Genomic DNA, 21,171 nt, shown 5'->3' with positions numbered 1-21,171 from the left:
ACACACACGCCACACTCGCCTGCAGACACAGCTGTTGTCCACCCTCGCACAAATGTTGCCGGAGGAACAGGAGTCGGTCGCTGCTCAGAGGTTCACTCACCTATGAAGTTGTGTGTCTGCAGCTACTCAAGCATCAGACCGGGAAAAATAACACAACACACACGTGGCAGAGTTAGCATCAACATCTTCCTCTCCAGGGAAAATGTGCGCCTCTTATTGAATGTGTGTTATACTCTACTAGTTGTTTCAAATGGGCAATAAGTGTGTTTAAAACGAGTTGTGTAATTGTTCTGTTTCCGCCTCAGAGACAAGGAGGAGGAGGAGGAGGTGGGAATTGATTTTTTTCTTCCGTCAGTGAAAGTCTTCCAGAGGGAAACGCTGCTTTCTTGTAATTACAGATCTAAGGTTTCACTGTTGGCGCTTCCTAGCCTCCTGTTAGCCTTTAGCAATTAGCCTAATCACCGCGAGCTCCGGGGCGGTCGCACAATACCAGACGTGTTCGTACACATCACCTGCCAGCGAGTCGACCCAGATCTGAGTTTTTAAAATAAGAATGGTCACGTCAGGACACAATAGCAAACCGTCCTGCAGAGGTGGAGCAATTCCATAAACATCTCTGACCAAATAAACTTTTATGATATGTTTTTACGGCCACATCTCCAGGAGGGGGAATCTTTCTCCAGATGGAGTGTAACAGCCGCTGGCCTCAACCCAAGGGCAGGTCGCAGAGGAGTAAACCGTGCAGCCAGCAAAATAAGCAGAGGAGGTTTCCAAGGTGAATAAAGTGGAAACACACAAACTGTCCCAGCCTACGAGCTCACTGGCTCTCCCTGAATGAGAGTTAGTCACAGCTACTACGACAGTTAGTTACTCACACATTTAAAGCCTGTTGTAAAGTACGTATATGACTATGATTTCTAATGATCCGTGGATCACACTTGAACTTGGAACAAAAGGTTTCACTTTTTTGGAAATGGTGATTTATTGCTGTCTTAAAATTACAAGATTGATCGAAGGCCTTAGCTGAGTATGAAGTGGAAGCTTGAGGTGCATTTCTAAAAATACACAAATACAAGTCTGGAAAAGTAACTCAACAATTAGTGGAATTTGTAAAACTTCACAAGCATTTGCCAATTTCCCCAAATGTTTAAAAACCACTGATATGATCATGTGTCATCAAACAAAGTTCCACATCCACCAGGCCACCGGATGAGGACCATGTGGTGGACATTTATAAAAGAGACTGTAAATGGATATTTTATTGAGATTAGAGGACAATATAAATATATTATAAACAGGTGAATTCATTGTGGGCACAATCACATCAACATCTAGCTTTGACTGGTCTTCTTCAGCAAGTTGAGCAACCTCTGAGAGGGGGGGTGGGATGTTTGGTTTTCACTTGTCATCACCTGAACAACTAATCAAACTTATGACTCCTCGTTAAAACCATGAAACGAGGTTGAAAGCTCAGAGAAGTTTACGTGGACTTTGAGTCAGATGGATTCTGTCAGTCACAAACAGGGGATGAATTTGAGGTCTTTTCCTGGTGTCGTTTAACATTAACTTCAGGAGAAGAGTCCACTGGGTCGTTAGAACCTTCAGGCTGGTGGTTGCTACAGTTCCATGTTCTTTGTGAGAAACTTCTTTGGAACCCTTACTTCCTGCTCTGTAATCACCGGGCCCCTGTGTGGTTGTCATAGTTCCTGGAAAAAAAAACGCAAACAAAATGCTGCCATATGGAAAACCGATTTTCTAATGTCATTCATCAAACAGCTGCAGGAATAAAGCAACAGATGATTGAGTGGTGTCTCTGGTGGAAAGGGTAATTTCTTTGGTATGAAAGAAGCAGGATGTCTGAGAGGTGAGTCGGAAATTCTCCTTATTTCCTCTTTACCCATCGGCTGCTCACGTTACAGTGCTGGTTTTTAGATGGGACGACTCCACGGTGGAGGTGGCAAACATCCAACAAAGCACTTCATAGAAAACACAGATGCATAAAGTGCAAAGAAATATGGAGTAATAACATGATCTAGAACTCAGAGAAGAGAGTGAGGGATGATGTGAGGAGAACATGTGAACTGGACTGAGAGCTGAAGAGAAACCAGAGCCAGACGGAGAGTTTACATGAAATATAAACAAGAAGAACGAGAAGAAGAAGCTTCTTCACAAGCCCACGTGGGATATTTTGATCCAGTTGAGAGACAAGTTTGAATTTCAAGTCTGTTTTGTACAAAGTCATTCGTCCATTCGTAGATAACAAGCAGTGAGAAGCCCCTCCCACCCCCTGTCTGTCAAACAATCATCCATAACTGCTGCAGCATGAAAGTATAATTACACTCCTCGTTGTGTGATTACTGCGTCGTAAAGGTTAATCACTCAGGAAGGGGGCGGCGGCCTGCGGAACGCTCTGCGAGTGGAGCGGGTTTGTTGAATGAAAGCCTGTGTGTGTGTGTGCGTTAGTGTAGCGGCGTAAGTCTGTTGTGTTTTGTTTGCCAGGTGATTTCCCCGACAGTGTTCCAGCTAAGCCGGAGAATTCCTGGCTCCGGCTTCAAAGAGCAGCGAGGTCACCGCCTGACAGCGGCGGATTCAGACATGTTGGTGGCAGACAGGGTTCTAACCGTGCTCAGTGAGGGCGAGTGGGTCGTCCGCTTGACCACGGTCGACGTACACTGAAAGAAAAATAACCTGGTTTTCTCAGTTCCGCACAAACAAATACACAAACAGCTGTGGAGCAAATATGACAGAATTGCTTATTTCTTGGACTTCATCTTTACTCAAGGGAAAGGAGCAGGTATTTAGCTCAGATCACTCAGTAATGAAAAAGGTACTCCCTCTTAAAGTACTAAACACTTTGCTGTGAGATATTTTGTTGTTGGCTCGACCGAAAAGACAAAAGGAACTTGAATTAACCATCGACCCATTGTTCAGACCTTTCCCTGAGCTTAGCTTAAGAGACGAAGCTGGAAATCCCAGTTTGGACAGAATTCTCAAATGACCCGGCTCAGTGAGGAAGCTTGACCCTGCGGCCCCTGGGCAGAGCGTTGTCTTATCACAGATTAGAAGGTTGGCATCAACTTTCACGGTAATTGATTGTAATGTCTTGCGTGTACTGGCACGTGATTCGTCAGCCAGTAGGCAAAGAGTCTCACAGCTTCTATAAACTCCTCCCTGAGGGATTTTCAGTAGCTTGGCAATTGGTAAATGTATTGATTTATCACCAGTTTCATAGGAAAATGCACATGAAGTAAAGTTGCATGTGCAGCTCGTCCTTATAGTGTGTGTGTGTATGTGTGTGTGTGTGTGTGTGTGCGAACATCTGTTTATTGTATTTGCATTCTTCTCATTCTCATTTGCCTGATCACATTCTCTCAGTGTTGGCTTTGGCAGAACACGCTGGAGATGCTCGGGAGATACAAGGTTCTTTAAAATCCTCTTTATTCAGCAGAGTTGTAGTCTTAAGAATTAGAGAGAGAGAGTATCTGGCCCATCGGAGATTCTCACAGAACAAAGACGGGTGGGGGGGGGAAGAGAGAGACAGAGAGAGAGAGAGAGAGAGAGGGCACTCAGCTGAATAGGGGGGGTATTGTTTACATATCAAGACACTTCCTCTAACTCCCAGGAAAAGCAGTAATTTGCCTCGCACGTTTTTTTTTACAGTTTAATTTCTCCACTGCGCGGGTGGGGGGGCTGGGGGGGTGGGACGGGGGGGTAACCTCTTAATTATAGAGGAGGAAGTGGTCCTAAGCCCCGGACAGAGGCTGAGGGCTCACAGAGAGTCTCAACGAGTTCTGGACCCCCCCTCTCTTCCATTCTCTCTCCCTGTGAAATGCAGTTCCTCCCTCTTTCTTCTTCTGCTGGTTTATTAGCACGTGGTGGGACGTCGGGGGGGCTCGGCCAATTAGCCACCAGCCACTCCAGGTATTATTTCCTTCCGTGAGGTCAGACCCGGAGCTCGGTGGAGACGTGTAGGCGTCTGGGTCTGGAGGATGTGGGACCGGGGGGGTTGGCAAAACCATTGGGACTAGAAATCACTTCATTAAATAATCTCAACTTGGCACGATGCAAAAATCACTAACGTCCAAATTTGGGCAGTAAAGGCTGTAACGACTGGCCGAGGAAGAAATGCATAATGAAAAACTCAACATTCAAATGTCATGAAGTTGTGTGTTTCATTAAGTTGTGTGTTTCTTCTTTCACTTCCTTTAAATGCTCTTGTTACTTGATTGAGTAACAAGAGCATTTAAAAAAACACTTCTTGAAAACCTTCAGCAATGTAAAGGCCGAGTTCAGTCACAACACAGCATTGGTCCAATATGAAGAAACACACACTGTTTAAATATTGCTCATTCTTAGCATAACACATTAACATTAACCAGAGGACAGTAAAAGGATAGGACACATTAAAAAAGTATGAATAAGATGAGGAGTGTGACAGCTTGTCTGCAGTACGCTGAATAAAATGAAACATGTTTTCATAAGGATGTTAAAAAACAACAACTGAGGTTCCACGTGGGTTTCCTGGGTGCAGGATCGACTTGTGCTTGATTCAATTTGAGCTAAGTTGCATTTGGGATCATTAGTGTGAGAGAGAGCAGAGTGTTGTACAGCAGGTGTGTTCCGTCCTGAAGAGTCATGGAAGTTTTTTGTATGAAAACTTCTTTTCCCACTAAAAAGATCTCTGGCTTGACGAGTCCACAGCAACACACCCGAAGCGCATATCATCACACAACCACTAAAGTGCACTGGGAATTAACCAGTATAGACAGGAAGGAATGCACGTCCTACACAACAAGGGAATTGTTGCAGATTCCTTGAATAATAGTTTGTCTCCTACAGGCATTGAAACAGTGGAGTGTAGAGTTTACCTGATTTACAGCTGAGAGCAAAGACACGTTTCTTCAAATCAATGTAATCAAATTTCGTGATTTTGTTAGGACGAAGGACAGGATGGAGTTTCCAGCGTATCGGCCGAGTTGATGCTTTTCCAAAAGAAAACCAAGTAATAATGTGGATGTAGAGAATCTCACGTGATTATTTGGTGAAACTCCGGATGTGAGTCGGTGTAATGATGTCAAACACATTTCCAGTTTAGTCTCAGTATTTCTGGACTGGAGCTCGAACAAAACCAACAAGTCACTGTAAGTTCTGGTGAAACATAAAGACCTTTTTTTTTCTGACATTTATATATAAACACAGAACATGGAAACGTATTGATGCTTGTTAGAAACAGATTAGTTTAATGTGTTGTGAGGTGTCGTAGTGTCTGATGGACAAGAAGCTGAGTAGAGCTGTTTTTGCAGGTGTGCGTTAACTTAACTCACACTGGCCTTTGTGCACGTGTGTGTGTGTGTGTGTGTGTGTGTGTGTGTGTCTGTGTGTGTGTGTGTGTGTGTGTGTGTGTGAGTTATCCTGACTGTTTGCTCAGTGTTTAGCTGTGGCAGCTTGTCACAGCTGTAGAGACTGTAATTGCCCCTGACCTTGGCTGTGGGGCAGATGGAGTAACAACCGTAATACCAGGTTTCATTTTTGACTGACTCTCCTCCTCCTCTCCTCCTCTCCTCCTCTCCTCCTCTCCTCCTCTCCTCCTCTCCTCTCCTCCTCTCCTCCTCCTCTCCTCCTTCTGAAGGAACAGAGGAGGTTCTGTGAGCTCCTGCTCAGCAACGAACGCCCCTGAGAAATATTTTCCTTCATAAAGTTCTTGCTGCAGCCGACACCTCACCCGGGTTTCATTTCACTATTCAGCACAAATTTTACAGTCGGATTTAATGTGAAGTTAATGGCAAAAATTAATGAAATAATGTTATGCTAATAATTCCCTGTTTATTCAGCTACTCCCTCCCGTGCATGATCTCTGCAGAGGACAAGGATTTAAATGCACACTCACCTCTCTGTCTCTCCTCCTCCTCTCCTCCTTTCCTCTCCCTTCCTCTCCTCCTCTCCTCCTCCCTCCCTTCCCTCAGCCGACTGCCACTCAGTTACTAGCACCATTAAGCTGTCATAACACGCCACATATAACCAGAGGTGATCCCAGGACTGAGTGAATCAGGCTTTCCCCGGGGGGGCGGGAGAGGCAACCGCTGGTCCTAACAGGAGCTGACAAGTGGTGGTCCGACAGGAGGGGGACATCATGGCTTGGGCCGTGTTTCTATAGGTCCTGTAATAATCATATAGTGAACACCTTTCATTTTACAGGCTTAAGCTTGTTAAAGAATCTTATTTTACGACGACAATTTTAAATTCAAAACCCACTGACTGTGATTTGATTGAATGAATTGTGTGTTTTTAGTTCATTGATCTATTCACACTAACCCAACATGATAGAAAAAACTTAATTAAATATAACTGTTAACTTTGAACATATGAATTAAAGTTACATCGAACTTTAGTTTGTAGTTTAAATCGTAAAAGTCAACATGCTAACTCTGGTAAATCCACACGGAAGAAGTGTTTCTATATTGTTTGGATCAGTTTCGGGTTTTCATTCTCTCTCCTGATTTCACCGATGCTGTATATCTGGAACTCACTGACCCCCACCCACCCCTCAAACCACAGCATACAGTGGAACTTCACATGCTGCTCCACACGATCACTTAATGTGGTGCATTTAAAGAGGAGGAGAAGAATAATCCAGTGGCAGCATGTGGAACCCTCTCCCAACGAGAGCTGGGTGATGCAGATCACGACTGGGCCACATGTGGATCGTTATCCAGAGCCAGAGCAGGAAGAGTTAAAACTTCAATGTGCTCTTAGATGGCGTCTTTGAAGAAAGGGTGGAAGGGAAAATGCTTTTTAATCAAAGCCTCGGAAAAACAAAAGCAACAATGGCCTCAACGTTAGAGAAGCCGTCTCCGACCTAAAGAAACAGATGGTTTGTGTTTGTTTGCTGGAAACCGGAACTAAAGAGTGAAAGAATCAAATAAGTCAAATCTTTAATCATTTGTTTGCTTGTTCTTTAACACTGAGCTCTTTGAGTCGTAGGCCCATCAATCTCTATCTGCAGCTTTAATGAATTGAGTTTTGGAATCAGACTGTAAAGAGAACTAACCAACAGTCTCTCTTTTTTCCTTCCTTTTTGGATGGAATCTAGATAAGCGCATAAGACGTTACCCTGGATTCGGTCTGGAGCCGAGTGTTTGGCAAGAGTCCACGATGTAATTGTTTCACTGTGTTGCCGCTAACGACGACTGAGGAAGCATATGGAACTCTTTCCTGAAACTAGGGTGTCTTAGTCCGGGCCTCCGAAACAGTCTTCAGTGTCAGGACCAATCAAGACAACTGTAATGACACTATTACTAAGTTTAGAAATATTCACCAGCACCAAAATTATGAAGTTTTATAAATGTTTCTGTTAGTTTATTTGTTTATTTAGAAGGATCCCCATCAGCTCTGCTCTAAGACAGAGCTACTTTTAGTGGGATCCACATTTCAAGACATACATACAGATATCAAACATTTAAAACAAACATTAAATTACAAATATCAAAAGTTAAAATACATTCAAATAATCATCATACAATTTTATATTACAGATATCAAAAATTAACTTAGTGGTTATGCAATTTTACCTTTGTCATGATATAAAACACTGATATATCCAGTTCCATAGAAGCGAAAAACTGCAAACCATGTAAGAGAATACTACACATTTATGTACAGTACATCACCATCTAGTATCACAAGTTTCATTATTTGCTTTTTGAATATACATTTACGTGTCACGTTTATAGTTTCTGTTGGTCGCAGGTTCGTGACACAAATCAGCATCATGGTGAAATGTGAGTTTACGCGTCCGATCGGATGCAGACGTGTTAATGGACGTTGCCTTAGAGCCGTGTTTGTCCTGCGTTAAACCAATATGACCTCTTCTCATGCTGGGGGGGGGGTAATGGAGGTGAAACCCCTCCACACACTGACCATGTTTGCTCTGCTGTTGAAATTGCTTTAAGGATTGTGTGAACAAATCTTAGCGACGCAGTCTCAATTGACTCCCGGGTTTTTTCCTCCACACACGTCAATCCCATTAGCAATCACAGCTCGGCTGCTTTAAACATCAGATACACACGGTGATGAGCTGGTTTAATAATAAGATCTAGAGTTACTGAATGCTCTGTGAAAGGATGTAGGTTTAAATCTGGAGGCCGTCTGGACTCTTCTGCATACCAGAGATCTGATATACGTTTATTTGTTTAACACAAGCACTGAGGACATTGTTCAAGGACCTTTTTCCTTCTAAATCAATCAGGACACTTTGGTGAATTCAGGTTTTCAGTCATCAAATGTTTGTCTTAAAACACATAATCAAAGTATTAACTCATATCTTAACTACCAACGATTGATTGGATTCAAACCAAATGTAAAAAAAGGCCTGTGATGAATTTCAAATTCCAACAACACGTTCATCAAAGTGTTCTTGTGTGATTACACAATACTGTGCGTGTTGCTGCTGGGACTTTCTATATCATAGTCGTGCACATTATAGCAGAATATGTAATAATTGTGATGTTTCATGTTTCTGTTGATTTTCTATATCTGTAAAATCAACTTAATCATTAACTCTTATGTACGGAGAAAAATGTCAAGAATCTCAAACCTGCCGAGAACATTTCCTATGATGGAGAGCCCTTCCTGACCATATCCATAAATATGTTTGTCAGACAGCAGAGCTCCCCCCACAGGCCCGCCCCCCCGAGGTGACTCAGCGCTCCCAGTGTCACTCGAGGGAAACAGCGTGTCGTCTAATTTTATCACACAAAGCGTCGTGTTTGTCACCGCGGCTCCTGTGACAAACGATCCCTTATCCTGAGGCCTGTTGTGTGTTGTTGCTGAGTAATGTCCCGGCCACTCGCTCTCATCTCTGGAGTCTTCACAGGCTTCAGCCGCTCCGCTGTCACTTGTGTCTGTGTGTGTCTGTGTGTACGTTCACATCCAAGCACACAGTGAAGGATGCAGAGAATTTCAAGTAAACACACACTTTCTTTAATTTGTACAGAAACAGAGCTCAGTGTTTTCTGTGTTTTGCCATTTTGCTCTCCAGAAAGTCTCAATGCATTGTAAAGAAGCTGCATAAAGAAGTGTTGACTTTCTTTATATGTGAGGATCTAATCAGAATTTGCCTCAGGCTATCGGGAGGGATCTAGGCCCTCATTGGCAGAGCAGCATTAAAAGCACATGTTAGGTGACCTGGCAGATCCGAGAGGTTGAAGCTGCAATAGTTCATGTCATTGTTGACTCCGTGCCCTCTTCCTCTTCCTCCCTCCTTTCCTGCTCGGCTTATCTCTGCATCAACGGACTCTGTTTACTCCTCCTCACGTTCCAGCCTGAAGCCAGGGAGTCCTCCTTGTTGTTTTTCAATCTGAATCACAAGAGACAGGAAGAAGAACTAACGCTGTTTGAATGAATCAATAACTGAACAATACTGTCTGTTCTGATATGTGTCGCTGTCCTTCACAACACCTCCACCCTCAGGAAATCAAACTCTGGTTCCTCCAACACTGGATCCGCAGCTCTAGAAGAAAATATCGATGGGAAACATCCCTTCACTTCTTTTCAGAACATGAGTTTTAGATAAGGGCTGCTGGATAACGCTGCCAAAAAGCACACAATCGTCCACACATTTACAATTTCACAATCTCAAGATAGAGATTCCGCCCTTTCAACAGTTCAGAACTTCTTTTTCCAATGCGTGTGCGCAGGTTTTACAAGGTTTCAAAAGAGACTGAAACATTGTGACAAATCTGTAGCTCTGACAATGTGTTGGAGAAACACTTTAAAAAGAGAGCTACAGTTGTGAAGAAGGAAAACTTGAATACAAAATAATTAGATTATATCATGCTGCTGAACTTACCTTTGTCTTATTGGTTACAGTGAGAGTACTGGATATTTTGTTGTGAACTTATGCCACATCCTCAATGGTTCCTATTTTAACCTAATTAGCTGTGATGCATTATTACCTTTGATTTGTTGGATAAAAGACGACAGTAGTTTGTGGTTTGTATCAACTTTTCGCTCACTAACTAAGAGCTGTTATTCCTGTCTAATAATTTAAGGGGGAAAGCAGAAGTTCTTCATAGTAAAGAAATGTAGAAAGTGAGGGATAAATGGTCAGAGCGAAATGGGACGACGCCCAAATGTGGACACGCGAGCAGGCCGAGGTGAGGATGAGGTGAAAGAGAAGAATCACGAGTCGGCAGAGACTAAAACTCTGGTGACGGACTTTACATCCGTGACTGAAACCGCTTGGGAAGTCTGAGGGCATCTGGTGGACAGGTGGGAAACAGCAGGTTGGTCCATTTAAATCCATAGGGCCAGAGGAGGTGAAGGCCTGGGCAAACTGGGCAGACTGGGCAGAATGTACAGGAGCAGAACAGAACTCATGATAGAGAGAGAAGGAGCAGGGGCGAGTTATTGGACGGAGGGAGGAAAGAATTACCTGAGAGTCTCTGACCTGCTTCACAGCTGTTTCTTGTTAGAGCTCTAAAACAAATTCCCAGAGTGAGATGGTTTCCATGCTGAACGCTGCCCTGAAGAAGGAGGCCGGGAGAGAAGGGGGTTTATAAGACCCTGCTGTGTGTGTGTGTGTGTGTGTGAGTGTGTGTGTGTGTGTGTGCAATGTATAAACAGTGTAGTTTAACGTTTTATCTCATCGGGATAGATGACCTGCGAGCCCAGCTGACAGCACTTAGGACGCTCTGCCCTGTGTTCTGAACGCCGCTCACACTCAGCCGAGCCGCTCTCTTGGTTTCCTTTCAAATCGGTTCCTCTTCTTTTAAAAATGATCAACGCTAAACACAGCTTCAATAACACGACACGGGAGAAGGTTCAAGTCGACCCTTGATTCAACCGGGGCGGAGAATAAACAAGTGTAAGTAGGTCTTGTTAGAGCTGGTGTACACAGACCGGGGGAGGCAGTTTGGAGAGAAGGTAGAAGTGGACTAAATGTTTTTTTTAGAGAGTTTATAGATTGTTTAAAATCCTAAAGATTTATACGGTTGAGAAAGAGAAAGCAGAAGATGTGACCCACACGGTTTTAGAGCTGCTGTAAACTTAACGGCTGTTAATGTCAACCTGAAACTAATGGACGCATTGGTTTATTTGATAAAAACCTCCGTGCTGGTGGATGTAAACATTATTTCTAAGGTCCTTCAAAGAAGAATTTACATGAATCTGGGTCTTAAATAGCATTTTTTTGTCCTTCCTGGTCAAAGGGATAAATGTACTTTGCTCTGTGGGACCAGAGACTCTCAGATTCAGTCTGTTTGATGGAGACCAGACCAGGTCCGTCCAGGAGACACTCCCCAGCTCTCCTGCTGGGGTCCGGAGAGCGCCCTCCCCAGGGGGGCCGCCTCACCCCAGGGTGACCCCCAGCTGAGACAGCTTGAGATTGATGTGCTCTGCCTCCTTCTCCCACGCACTGTGAGCTGTTTTGGGTATTTCCTCTCGGCCTTTCCCTCCTTTCCTTTAAAGAATGAGCCGTGTTTACGAGTCGGAGACGCTGAGCTGGCGCTGAGGACGGACGCTGAGGACGCTCTTTGTGTCCAGCAGCTGCGTCCAGGAGGTTAAAGCTCCGAGTTCCCGCCGTCGGACGTGAATCCACTTCATGCTGTTCTGAGTTGAAAGAACACCAGAATGGATTTATGTATGAAGTTGCTTTTTACGTGTTTTTTAAGTCACTACAGAAAACACAGAACAGCAACAACCCCTTCTCCGTCTTTGACCTAAATTTAAAACCACGGTTTGAACTCGTTTTTCTGCTGCCTCCTCTGAAACCTACCGTCAGTTTGTTCTCACCGAAGCTGCAGCGGCAACAAACCCCGATGCGCTGATTGCTCGATCAAGCTTACACCTGCGTTCTAAAGCGGTCGGACAATAAATCAGAAGTCTGCACGGGAAGCTGATTATCCTGACACCTCATCGCTCTTCACCGAGAGGCCCGAGAGGAAGAGGCCGGCTACCTGTTTGCTAACATCACACGGGCAACACCCATACACCCGCTAAACACCCCCCGCCCCGGTGATGCATGGCTGTCATTAGCCGGAGACCCCGCCCCCCTGCTGTTGGACGCCATGTGATCACCTCAACGCAGCCAGGTTCAAACCTTACCACTTAGATTTGGGTGTTTTTATCTCAGGTGTAAGTTTGTTATTCCCTTATGTTACTGAATGGATTCCAGTCTCCCTGGCTGAAGGCGGCCCAGGTGAGATAAGGTCTGAGGAGCACTCAGTCTTTAGAACAATTAGGAGAGGCACCACAGCGGCGTGCAGGCCGGGTGATGGATCATACGGGCGCTGGGTTCGCCCGGGTTGATGCTGAGACTGAGGAGTGATTGTCTGAGGCGGGCGGCGTGCACCTTTCAACAGTGACTAATCGCAGAAGAGAGCAGCCAGCTGGGTCTGAGCAGGTTCTGTAAACAGGCCGGGACACGAGCGGCGGCTGCAGACGCCCGAGCCGCCGCCGCCGCCGCCGCACAACAGCACGATGACACAACACATGTGAGGGCGTGGAGGAGGAGCAGGGATGAGGGCGGCGTGTCAACCTGATGTAAATACAGGCCCCGAGGTCCTGGTAGCAACCGACTCGATTCCAATCTCAACCAAGCTGATTAAAAACCCACTGATACTTCCAGTGAAAACCTCAGGGAAAACGTGTAAATTTGCTCTCGTCGATATAAATACGATATTATTAAAAGCTCAATTCCAATGAGCAAAGTGAAAAGTGTCACTTTCCAGCAAAGAGTGGCCCACCTACATAAACTCTGACTACATGTTTGTGTATTTTTGCTGCAGAATAGCTGAGAAAATTAAGGAGCAAATCTGTGAAAGTGGCCCAATGCATTCCTAATGTAACCATATTTGGAAGCTGAATAAAAATATTCCTTGAGAGGTTATGAGTTACTTCGAGTGGATTCCTGTTCTTGGTGTCTCTGACTATGCTGAGAAAAAGTTTTGTGTATTTTTACTTCAGAATAGCTGAGAAAATTAAGGAGCATGAGACATTTCAGTCTCTGTGAGCTCATTGTTTTGGATCAATTCACCTTAAATCCCAGCGTTCAGTTGGTTCAGTTCTTCTGCTCTCGTCCCAGCAGCAGAAATCTCTGCTTTCAACTGGAAATAATATATAGAAGGGTCAGAACGCCCACTGCACACTACTGTAGAGAGTAGTGGTGGAAGAAGTGAACTAGAAACAGTTTTGGACCGGTTTGCAGTTCTGTGCTAACATGCACACAAGAACATGTGTTTGCTTTAGCTTGTGGGATTTGCTCTGCTTTCATACTAGTGTTGATTCATTTTAAAGGGACTCTTACCTTTGTTGCATTTTTACACTTTTTTTGGATAAGGTTAAATTGGTATTAATAAGGTAATGACACTCTAAAATGCAAGACAGACCCACCAGGAGTAAAAACAAACAATTATTTCACTCTCATAATATTTAGTGAAAACTTCAACCAATAAAATTCTTCGGACCGAAGGACCTTATTGGCCGACAGACCTGTCTGTTTGCTGCATGGACATGCAGGTTTTCCGTCTGCTTCTTGTGGCGCATTCGGGCCCGCGTCATCAAGGCATGTGAATGTAAATGTATATAATTTACCGAATCCATTGCTTTGGTAAACAAAAACTCACGTGCGTGCGCGGAGGCAGTAGGTTAAGTCTGCTTGTAAATAAAGTTTCTTCAAAAAAACACCGCGGATGGGGACGAGGGGGTGGGGCATTGGAGGAAGGCGGGATGATTCGAATGTGCTGTAATTCTCAAATGCAACAAAGGTAAGAGTCCCTTTAAGAATCTTACTTTGACGAAAGATAGAATGAACTCTGCATCTAGAACTCACTCAGTGACTAATGTTGTTGAAATTAAAATCTCAATTTTGCTGGCAGCATTGAGGTGCAGTGCCCTTATGTTATATTTGAAACATCAGCGTCCCAGCACTACACCTAACACACGACTCTGTTAATACGTTACAGGCCTCAAGCACAATCCCCTCTTTTCAGCACTGACTGACTTGAGAACCTGTGGAAAACAACTGTGTCAGTCTTCCCAGGGCCCGAGTGTTTCATGTGTACATCATAACATACACGCAGACTTTGCACGAGTTCGCAGGGACTAATGAATTTCCGCTCAAACAAGCTCCTGACATTACGGAGACCGTTGGCCTAATCCACTTACCTTCTAGCCCAAAATCCCCCTATCAATAAAAAAGGTATCATTTTACCGTCCCTGCGGGCTGTTAAAAGCAAAGAGCCACTCTGGTAAGACTTCCTTTTCACGGACGCCAGTGGTTCTCGTGCTCTCTCCTGAAAGCCTCTAATCCCTCCGTCGCCATCGCTCGCCCGTGTGCTCGCCCTGGAGGAAGCGACGTCTTGCAAACTAAACCTGCAGATTCCGTGTTGTGTGTGTACGGCAGGATTCCCCGGATTAGGCTAAACATACAGTACACTTTTTTATTAACCTTGAGCACGACACTCGCTGCAGTGTGACACAAGTGTGTTCAGAGCAACTCGCTGGTTTGTGTTGGAGAGAGAAGTTTGTGTTCCATCTTAAAAGAAACATGTTTGTGTTTGTCTCAGTCACTTGCTTACTGAGAGAGGACTGCAGAACAAATCAGTGTTTGTGTGTGTGTGTGTGTGTGTGTGTGTGTGTGTGTGTGTGTGTAATAGTAAACGTGTGAGAGCGTATGCATGCTCATGAGCGTTTGTGTGTAGCCGTTGGCACGGTGCTGTGTAGTTAGGACCCAGGCCAACTTTTTCTTCTGGAATTTCCTGTCTGGATTGAGCACCCCCACCTCTCCTCTCCTCTGCTCTTCACTTCTCTCGTTCTTTCTGTGCTTTCCCCTCCCTCCCTCTCTCTCTCTCTCTCTCTCTCTCTCTCTCTCTCTCTCTCTCTCTCTCTCTCTCTCTCTCTCTCTCTCTCCCTCTCTCCCTCTCTCTCCCTCTCTCTCTCCCTCTGCCCTTTTCTCTCAAAGCACGACAAAGGCTTTGTTTTTTTCTCCTCCTGAACATCATTGCCGGCCGGGCCTCTCAGGGCATTATTATTATCGTTGAGTACTTCCTCACAGACATGAGCCCACTTCACTCTCCACTCCAGCGTGGTCCTGACCCGGGGGCTTCATTGGGACGTAATGAGAGAGAGTGCTTTTCCTTCTCCTCTCTCTCCCCGAGTCACGAGAGGCGAAGGGACCTTTGTTAACACCGAACACCTGGCTTTGTCTTTAGTGAGAGATCAAACCGGGGGTTTAAGATGCAAACGATGAAGGAGGAGACGATCCGGGGCTGGAGCTCTCGGCCGGATGTTTGGCTCATCTGGAGCCTCCTCATGGGGGCTCGGGGGGGGCAGAGATATGTTCAGTCTTAAAACAAACACGTTATTATGAGACATCAGAGCAGATATGAGGGCTTGAAATCCAGTGACTGGTTCCTGTGGGCTGGATTGATTAAAAATATTAGATTACCTCAGCACAGAATCGCCTCTTCAATGAATTTTGAGCCCTTGCCATGTTTTTTACCCTTTCAAAATAAGATCCTTGCAGTAAAACACAGTTGGTGTAAAATCTTTAGTAGTCAACATCATTACCAGAAGGAGCATTATCAGATAATAACCAAATCTGCGTCTCTTCATCCAGCTTGTTATAGATAGATAGATAGATAGATAGATAGATAGATAGATAGATAGATAGATAGATAGATAGATAGATAGATAGATAGATAGATAGATAGATAGATAGATAGATAGATAGATAGATAGATAGATAGATAGATAGATAGATAGATAGATAGATAGATAGATAGAGAGAGAGAGAGAGAGAGAGAGAGAGAGAGAGAGAGATAGATAGATAGATAGATAGATAGATAGATAGATAGATAGATAGATAGATAGATAGATAGATAGATAGATAGATAGATAGATAGATAGATAGATAGATAGATAGATAGATAGATAGATAGATAGATAGATAGATAGATAGATGGATAGAGTACTTTATTCATCCCCGAAGGGAAATTAAGTCGTCATAGCAGCCGGTATATTTGAATACAATAAAATATAATACAATAGAATAAAATAAAAAATATTGAAGTAGAAAGAATAAAAAAATAAAAATAAAAAACAGAAACACAAGATAAATAGGTAGATAAGGTGCAGTGGCAAGATGATGGTAATAGTACTGATGATATGATGGTAATGTTATTGTTAGACAGTATATAAAAATAGTACAGTATATATAGTATATAATATAACATAATATATATTTATATATGATAGTAATTATACCAATATAGTAGCAGTATATAGTAATAATGGCAGCAACAGTATATATAATAATAATAGTAATATAATAATTATAATTATAACATGTACACATGTATAAATATGTGTATATAGACTTATATATACAAAGAATATGATATAATATATGATATATAGTAGAGGTATGAATATATATATAGCACTGTAAACATCTGAACAGTTGCCAGCCCCAGACAGGACTTTTACAACTCTTGGAAAGTTCTCACGTGACTTCACTTCATTCTCCGCCCGCAGTGTCACCGAGTCTCGTAAAAAAAGAAGTTTTTCTTTTGTCAGCTCGAGTCCTCTGTGCTGTTTTCTGTATACGAGGCCCCCGGTGGAGTAACCCTGCGTGACAGCCGAACCCGGAGGGGACATGCGGACTGTAAATCAAGACATGGAGGCGTGTGAAGCGCTGCAGCCACGTACCTGTCGCTGTTTGTCCCAGCAGCCGATGAAACAATGCAGCTGTCCGGGTGATGGAAGGGGGGGTGCTGCCCTTCTCATCCCACAGCCAGCAGCCGGGGAATCAGGCGACTGGGGACCTGGCACTGTGACTTTTAGTGTGTCTAAACTTTTATTGTACTTTATTATGCAATGGACATTCTACCAAAATGTGTACGAAGGCTTTTTACATTTGTGACATTAGGAATATTTCATATTCGTCAGGTGTCTCTCAGGAGGAGATATAAATAAATAGAGGGAGCAGCCAGGGGAAAAACAAATAAATCAGAAGTACAACGTAAAGTAACGAGCACATAAAGCACCAAATAAATTAAATAAGAATAGGATGTTGTTTGGCAGATTACTCAGCAGCTCTCCAGTGCGTCCTGACTCTGAGGACAACCTGTCTTTGTCCCAGTCCGTCCTCCTCGTCCCAGGCTCTCCACTGGACATGAGCCAGGCAGCACAGGCAGAGGGCAGCTCTTAGAAAAAAAAAAAAGCCCAAACTTCTGGCTCCACTTGTGAAACAAAGCCCAAACTGCTTTTCCCAGCTCTCACTCCCTCTCTCTCTCTCGCACTCATTCACCGGGCGCCTCTCTTGGCTTTGTAACACACAAGTTGACTCGGAATCGGCCGCCTGTCTCCAGGACAAAAGCGATGGAGGGTCACTGGCCGGGATCCAGCAGCATAGATCTTGATGGAAACACAAAGCCCTTGGCCTGCTGAGCTCCGAGACAAGTGGAGATAAGGAGTGTGGGGCACCAGACGGGTTTTACAACTCACTTTGATTTAACAGAGAGAGAGAGAGGTTTCTTCTTTCTGTGTGTGTGTGTGTGTGTGTTCATCAATTCAATATTTGTGAAAAGAAGAAGAAGAAGAAGGAGGGGTAAATGTTCCTTTCAGTTGACAGAACCTTGTGGCTCCATTTTTTTTTGTTGGTGTCCACTCTCAGTTCAATCTCCTCCCTCAGCTCTATATGATGTCGCTAGTTATTTGAGTTCTCTGTGAAATATGCAGTTATTAGCAGAAACATTTCAGCAGAATTAACTTCACAATAACATGAATTAACCAAAGGCCACAATAGCCGTGCATCAGTCACTTCCAGACCGATTCATCACAGGGAAAGAGACCTGTGGCTTAATGCTTCATCTTAAACAAACTCCCCAGCAGTCAAATGGTTCAGCGCCGCCTCCAGGGGAGCTCTCCTCTCCCAGTCGTGTGTAATCCCATCAGAATTAACCCAGGACAAGATGCCACGGCCTCACTCACAACAACAAAAGCCTCAATCAGGGTTAAGTAGCAGTAATGTGTGTCTTTGTTGGCGGCATCACCCAAAACAACATGCAGCGTTCGGTCGTAGCCTCCGGGCCGGGACTCCGGTTACGCCTTGTTTCCACAGCGCTGGTTCGAGCAAGTGAGGAGCCTGGAGGCACGTCTCCAACTGGGAGGTGTCTGGAACGTCTCCACGCAAGGCGATAGTTTAATTGCTGGGATTACAATGGGCTATAAGTGCAAATGTCACCTGAGCACTTTACAGAAATGTCGGCAAGGAGCTTGAAAAGATATTTAGCCTGGATTTAAATAAAGTTTTTTAGTCATAGGCTGTATTGTAGTTAAGCGAGATGTTTATCTTGTCTGCTCACCACCTAGATCTTGTTGTACTGTTCTTATGTCACTTATTATATATTATTATATTATTTGAGCGGTTGATACAACTGGAAAATATATAAATACAAAGCATTTAACTTTAAACATTTAACATGAACCCTCTTGCTCGACGTGAATGTTCGGCAGAATCTGTTGAGTCCTTGTTACCGACCTCAACATGTTCTCGTGCCAAACTGGAATTGCACTGATGTGAGAAGATTCCACCAATAAGCACATTTTCACCTGGTCTCCTGTCTGGGATAGAGACATTGACCTTTGACCTCAGGGGTCTGGGTCATCCTAGGCGGCTCCCGGGTCATCCCAGGTCACCTGGACAATGTACAGCCAAAGAATCCTAATAGCAACCAGGGATCAGCTGAATTGCTCTATGTGCTCCATTTATGTCTCTACACAATACAGACTCTCTCTCTCTCTCTCTCTCTCTCTCTCTCTCTCTCTCTCTGCCCCTCTCTCTCTCTCTCTCTCTCTCTCTCTCTCTCTCACACACACACACACACACTCAGGAGTCATTCAGGGTTGCTGTTTTTGGTTTCCTGCATGAAACATGTGAAACATCAGAGGCCTTTTGTCTCTGATTACTCCCCCTCCCCCCCACCCCCCCCACTCAGGCTCAGTTGTTGTAATGACAGCAATTAATGAGGATCGGCTGTGTTGTTCTAATGAGACTTCCCTCCAGCCTCCAGACCGTTTATGACAGGAAATGGTGGAGTTGTGCATTCTTTGTCTGACACATAAAAACACATTCATTGTTGTGTAAAAAAAACTGCTTCGGTCTCATTGGACGGAGTCGGCCATTAATGAACGTTCTCGGGCCTCAGACAGTTTGGAAGGTTTCAATTACTGATGCATTAGAGGAACTGTAAAACGGGTCAGTGGCGTCTCTCACGGCGTCGGAGGCGGAGCCAGGAAGTGTGTTTCTGACTTCTAACATTTGTCCGTGTGGTTCTGAATTATTTCCATCCTCTCGTCATCTTGAAGAAATGTGTCGCCACAAACAATCCACTGCTTTTGTGTGTGTCTCTGTATTTAATTTGTCTCTTCTCTCCGTTCACAGGTGCTCATCACCTCTTCCCCTCGTTTCACGCACCAATCCCCATCGACATGAGGCACCACGAGGGGCGGTACCATTATGAGCCACACCCACTTCACGCCATGCATGGGTAAGTTCCATTTGAATATTCTGATCTTTATTTCATATTCTCCAGGTGATCCCAAAGGTTGTAAAGATAGCAAACACACACACATAGATGAAGCTCCATTACAGATCTGATAAAAGGTGATAGAGAATATTAATATACTGTGTTTAAATATTAATGAATGCAATGAGATTATTGGTCCAACAAATAAAACTGAAAAGCTTTATAGCGTTCATCATTTTAAACTCAAAAAGAGAAAAACAAAATCATCCCTCTATGTTTCTCTCTTACAACAGGGTTAAATAACTCCAAAGCTTTTAAAAACTAATGATCATCTTGTCAATAACTCAATTGATAAAAGTTACTCTTAAAATAAAGCAACACCATTTATTTCATTATTTCTTTTACTAGTTGTGTTCATAGCTTTTCTCTCTAAGAATTCACTCCGTCTCCTTGGCGTTTCACTGATAGTTTGTGTCTCTCAGCGAGAAACCCCAGTTCAAATACTTCAAAAAGACAAAAACAAAATCGTCCCTCTACGTTTCTCTCTTACAACAGGGTAAAATAACTCAATTGATAAAAGTTCCTCTTAAAATTAAGCAACACCATTTATTTCATTATTTCTTTTACTAGTTGTGTTCATAGCTTTTCTCTCTAAGAATTCACTCCGTCTCCTTGGCGTTTCACTGACAGTTTGTGTCTCTCAGCGAGAAAACCCAGTTCAAATACTCCAAAGTTAAGTTCCACAGAGCGAGAAGGAGACAGAGCTGAAGGAGGCGAGTCATGTTAGCACCAGAACAACAGGCCGTTAACATCTCCTCCTCCAGATCCTCCTCTTACAGTTAAAGCTCTGGGACTTGGAGAACTCTCGGCTGCAGCATCACCAGAAACTGAGGAACTCTGCCAACTGCTGAGAGGAAATGTAATGAAAGATGTTAGAAGATGCACACACTGTTAGAAACATTATTACTGGCTATCGAAGTTATAAAAAGTCTTTTATGTCTCATTTATCCATTTTTCATTGGTAAAAACAGGACCTTAAAAGTCATAACTTATACTGCTTTGCATAAACAGGCTGGAGGTGCTTGGTCCTGCAGCTTCTTTTTTTACGACGTGACCTAAAAAAGCAACACTCATTTATTTCCTGTGGGCATTACCATAAAAGTCTGGCCTTCTCCACATCACCAGGCCCTTCCTGTGCTTATCTGGAATACTCAGATCCAGGAAGGGAACCCTGCAGGAGGAAGATCAATAGAGGTTCCGTGAGAACTGCGCCGTTACATTTAAATTCAGCGAGATCAGGTTGATACACAGCGTCGGCCGAGCTATTCATCACCGCAGAGCCAGGGAAGGGTGGGGGGGTGGAGTGGGGGGGTGTGTGCACCCAGTTTGTTTTGATAAATGTGATGGGACTCTGACAGAGTGCTCCCACTAATTCATCAACACCTTGATCCTGCTGTCGTTTCCACAACCCGCAGCAGATTCACCTAATGACTGTGCTGCTGCAGCGGAGAGGCTGGTCACTGTGTGCGTCAGGGTCTCCACTTTGTGTTACTAACACTGTGTTAACTCACACAAACACACAAACTTATGGCGAGCGCTCCATCATCAGTGTTTCATGTAATGAGCGGCTGGTGGTCACATG

At 44.0% G+C, this 21,171-nt stretch overlaps 1 protein-coding gene across 1 annotated transcript in view; it reads left to right on the top strand.

Moving 5' to 3' along the window:
* gli2a (GLI family zinc finger 2a) overlaps nucleotides 1–21,171 on the top strand; it is a 63,943-nt gene that overhangs the window by 6,376 nt on the left and 36,396 nt on the right. Inside the window, exon 2 of the mRNA XM_061088769.1 lies at nucleotides 19,445–19,550. Coding sequence (XP_060944752.1) covers nucleotides 19,445–19,550 — 106 coding nt within the window. The remainder of the gene's footprint in view (nucleotides 1–19,444; nucleotides 19,551–21,171) is intronic.

This window comes from Limanda limanda, chromosome 16, assembly GCF_963576545.1.
Source record: "Limanda limanda chromosome 16, fLimLim1.1, whole genome shotgun sequence".
Lineage (NCBI taxonomy): Eukaryota > Metazoa > Chordata > Actinopteri > Pleuronectiformes > Pleuronectidae > Limanda > Limanda limanda.
The sequence above is the reverse complement of the archived record's forward strand: the minus strand, read 5'-3'. Positions and strand labels throughout refer to the sequence as shown.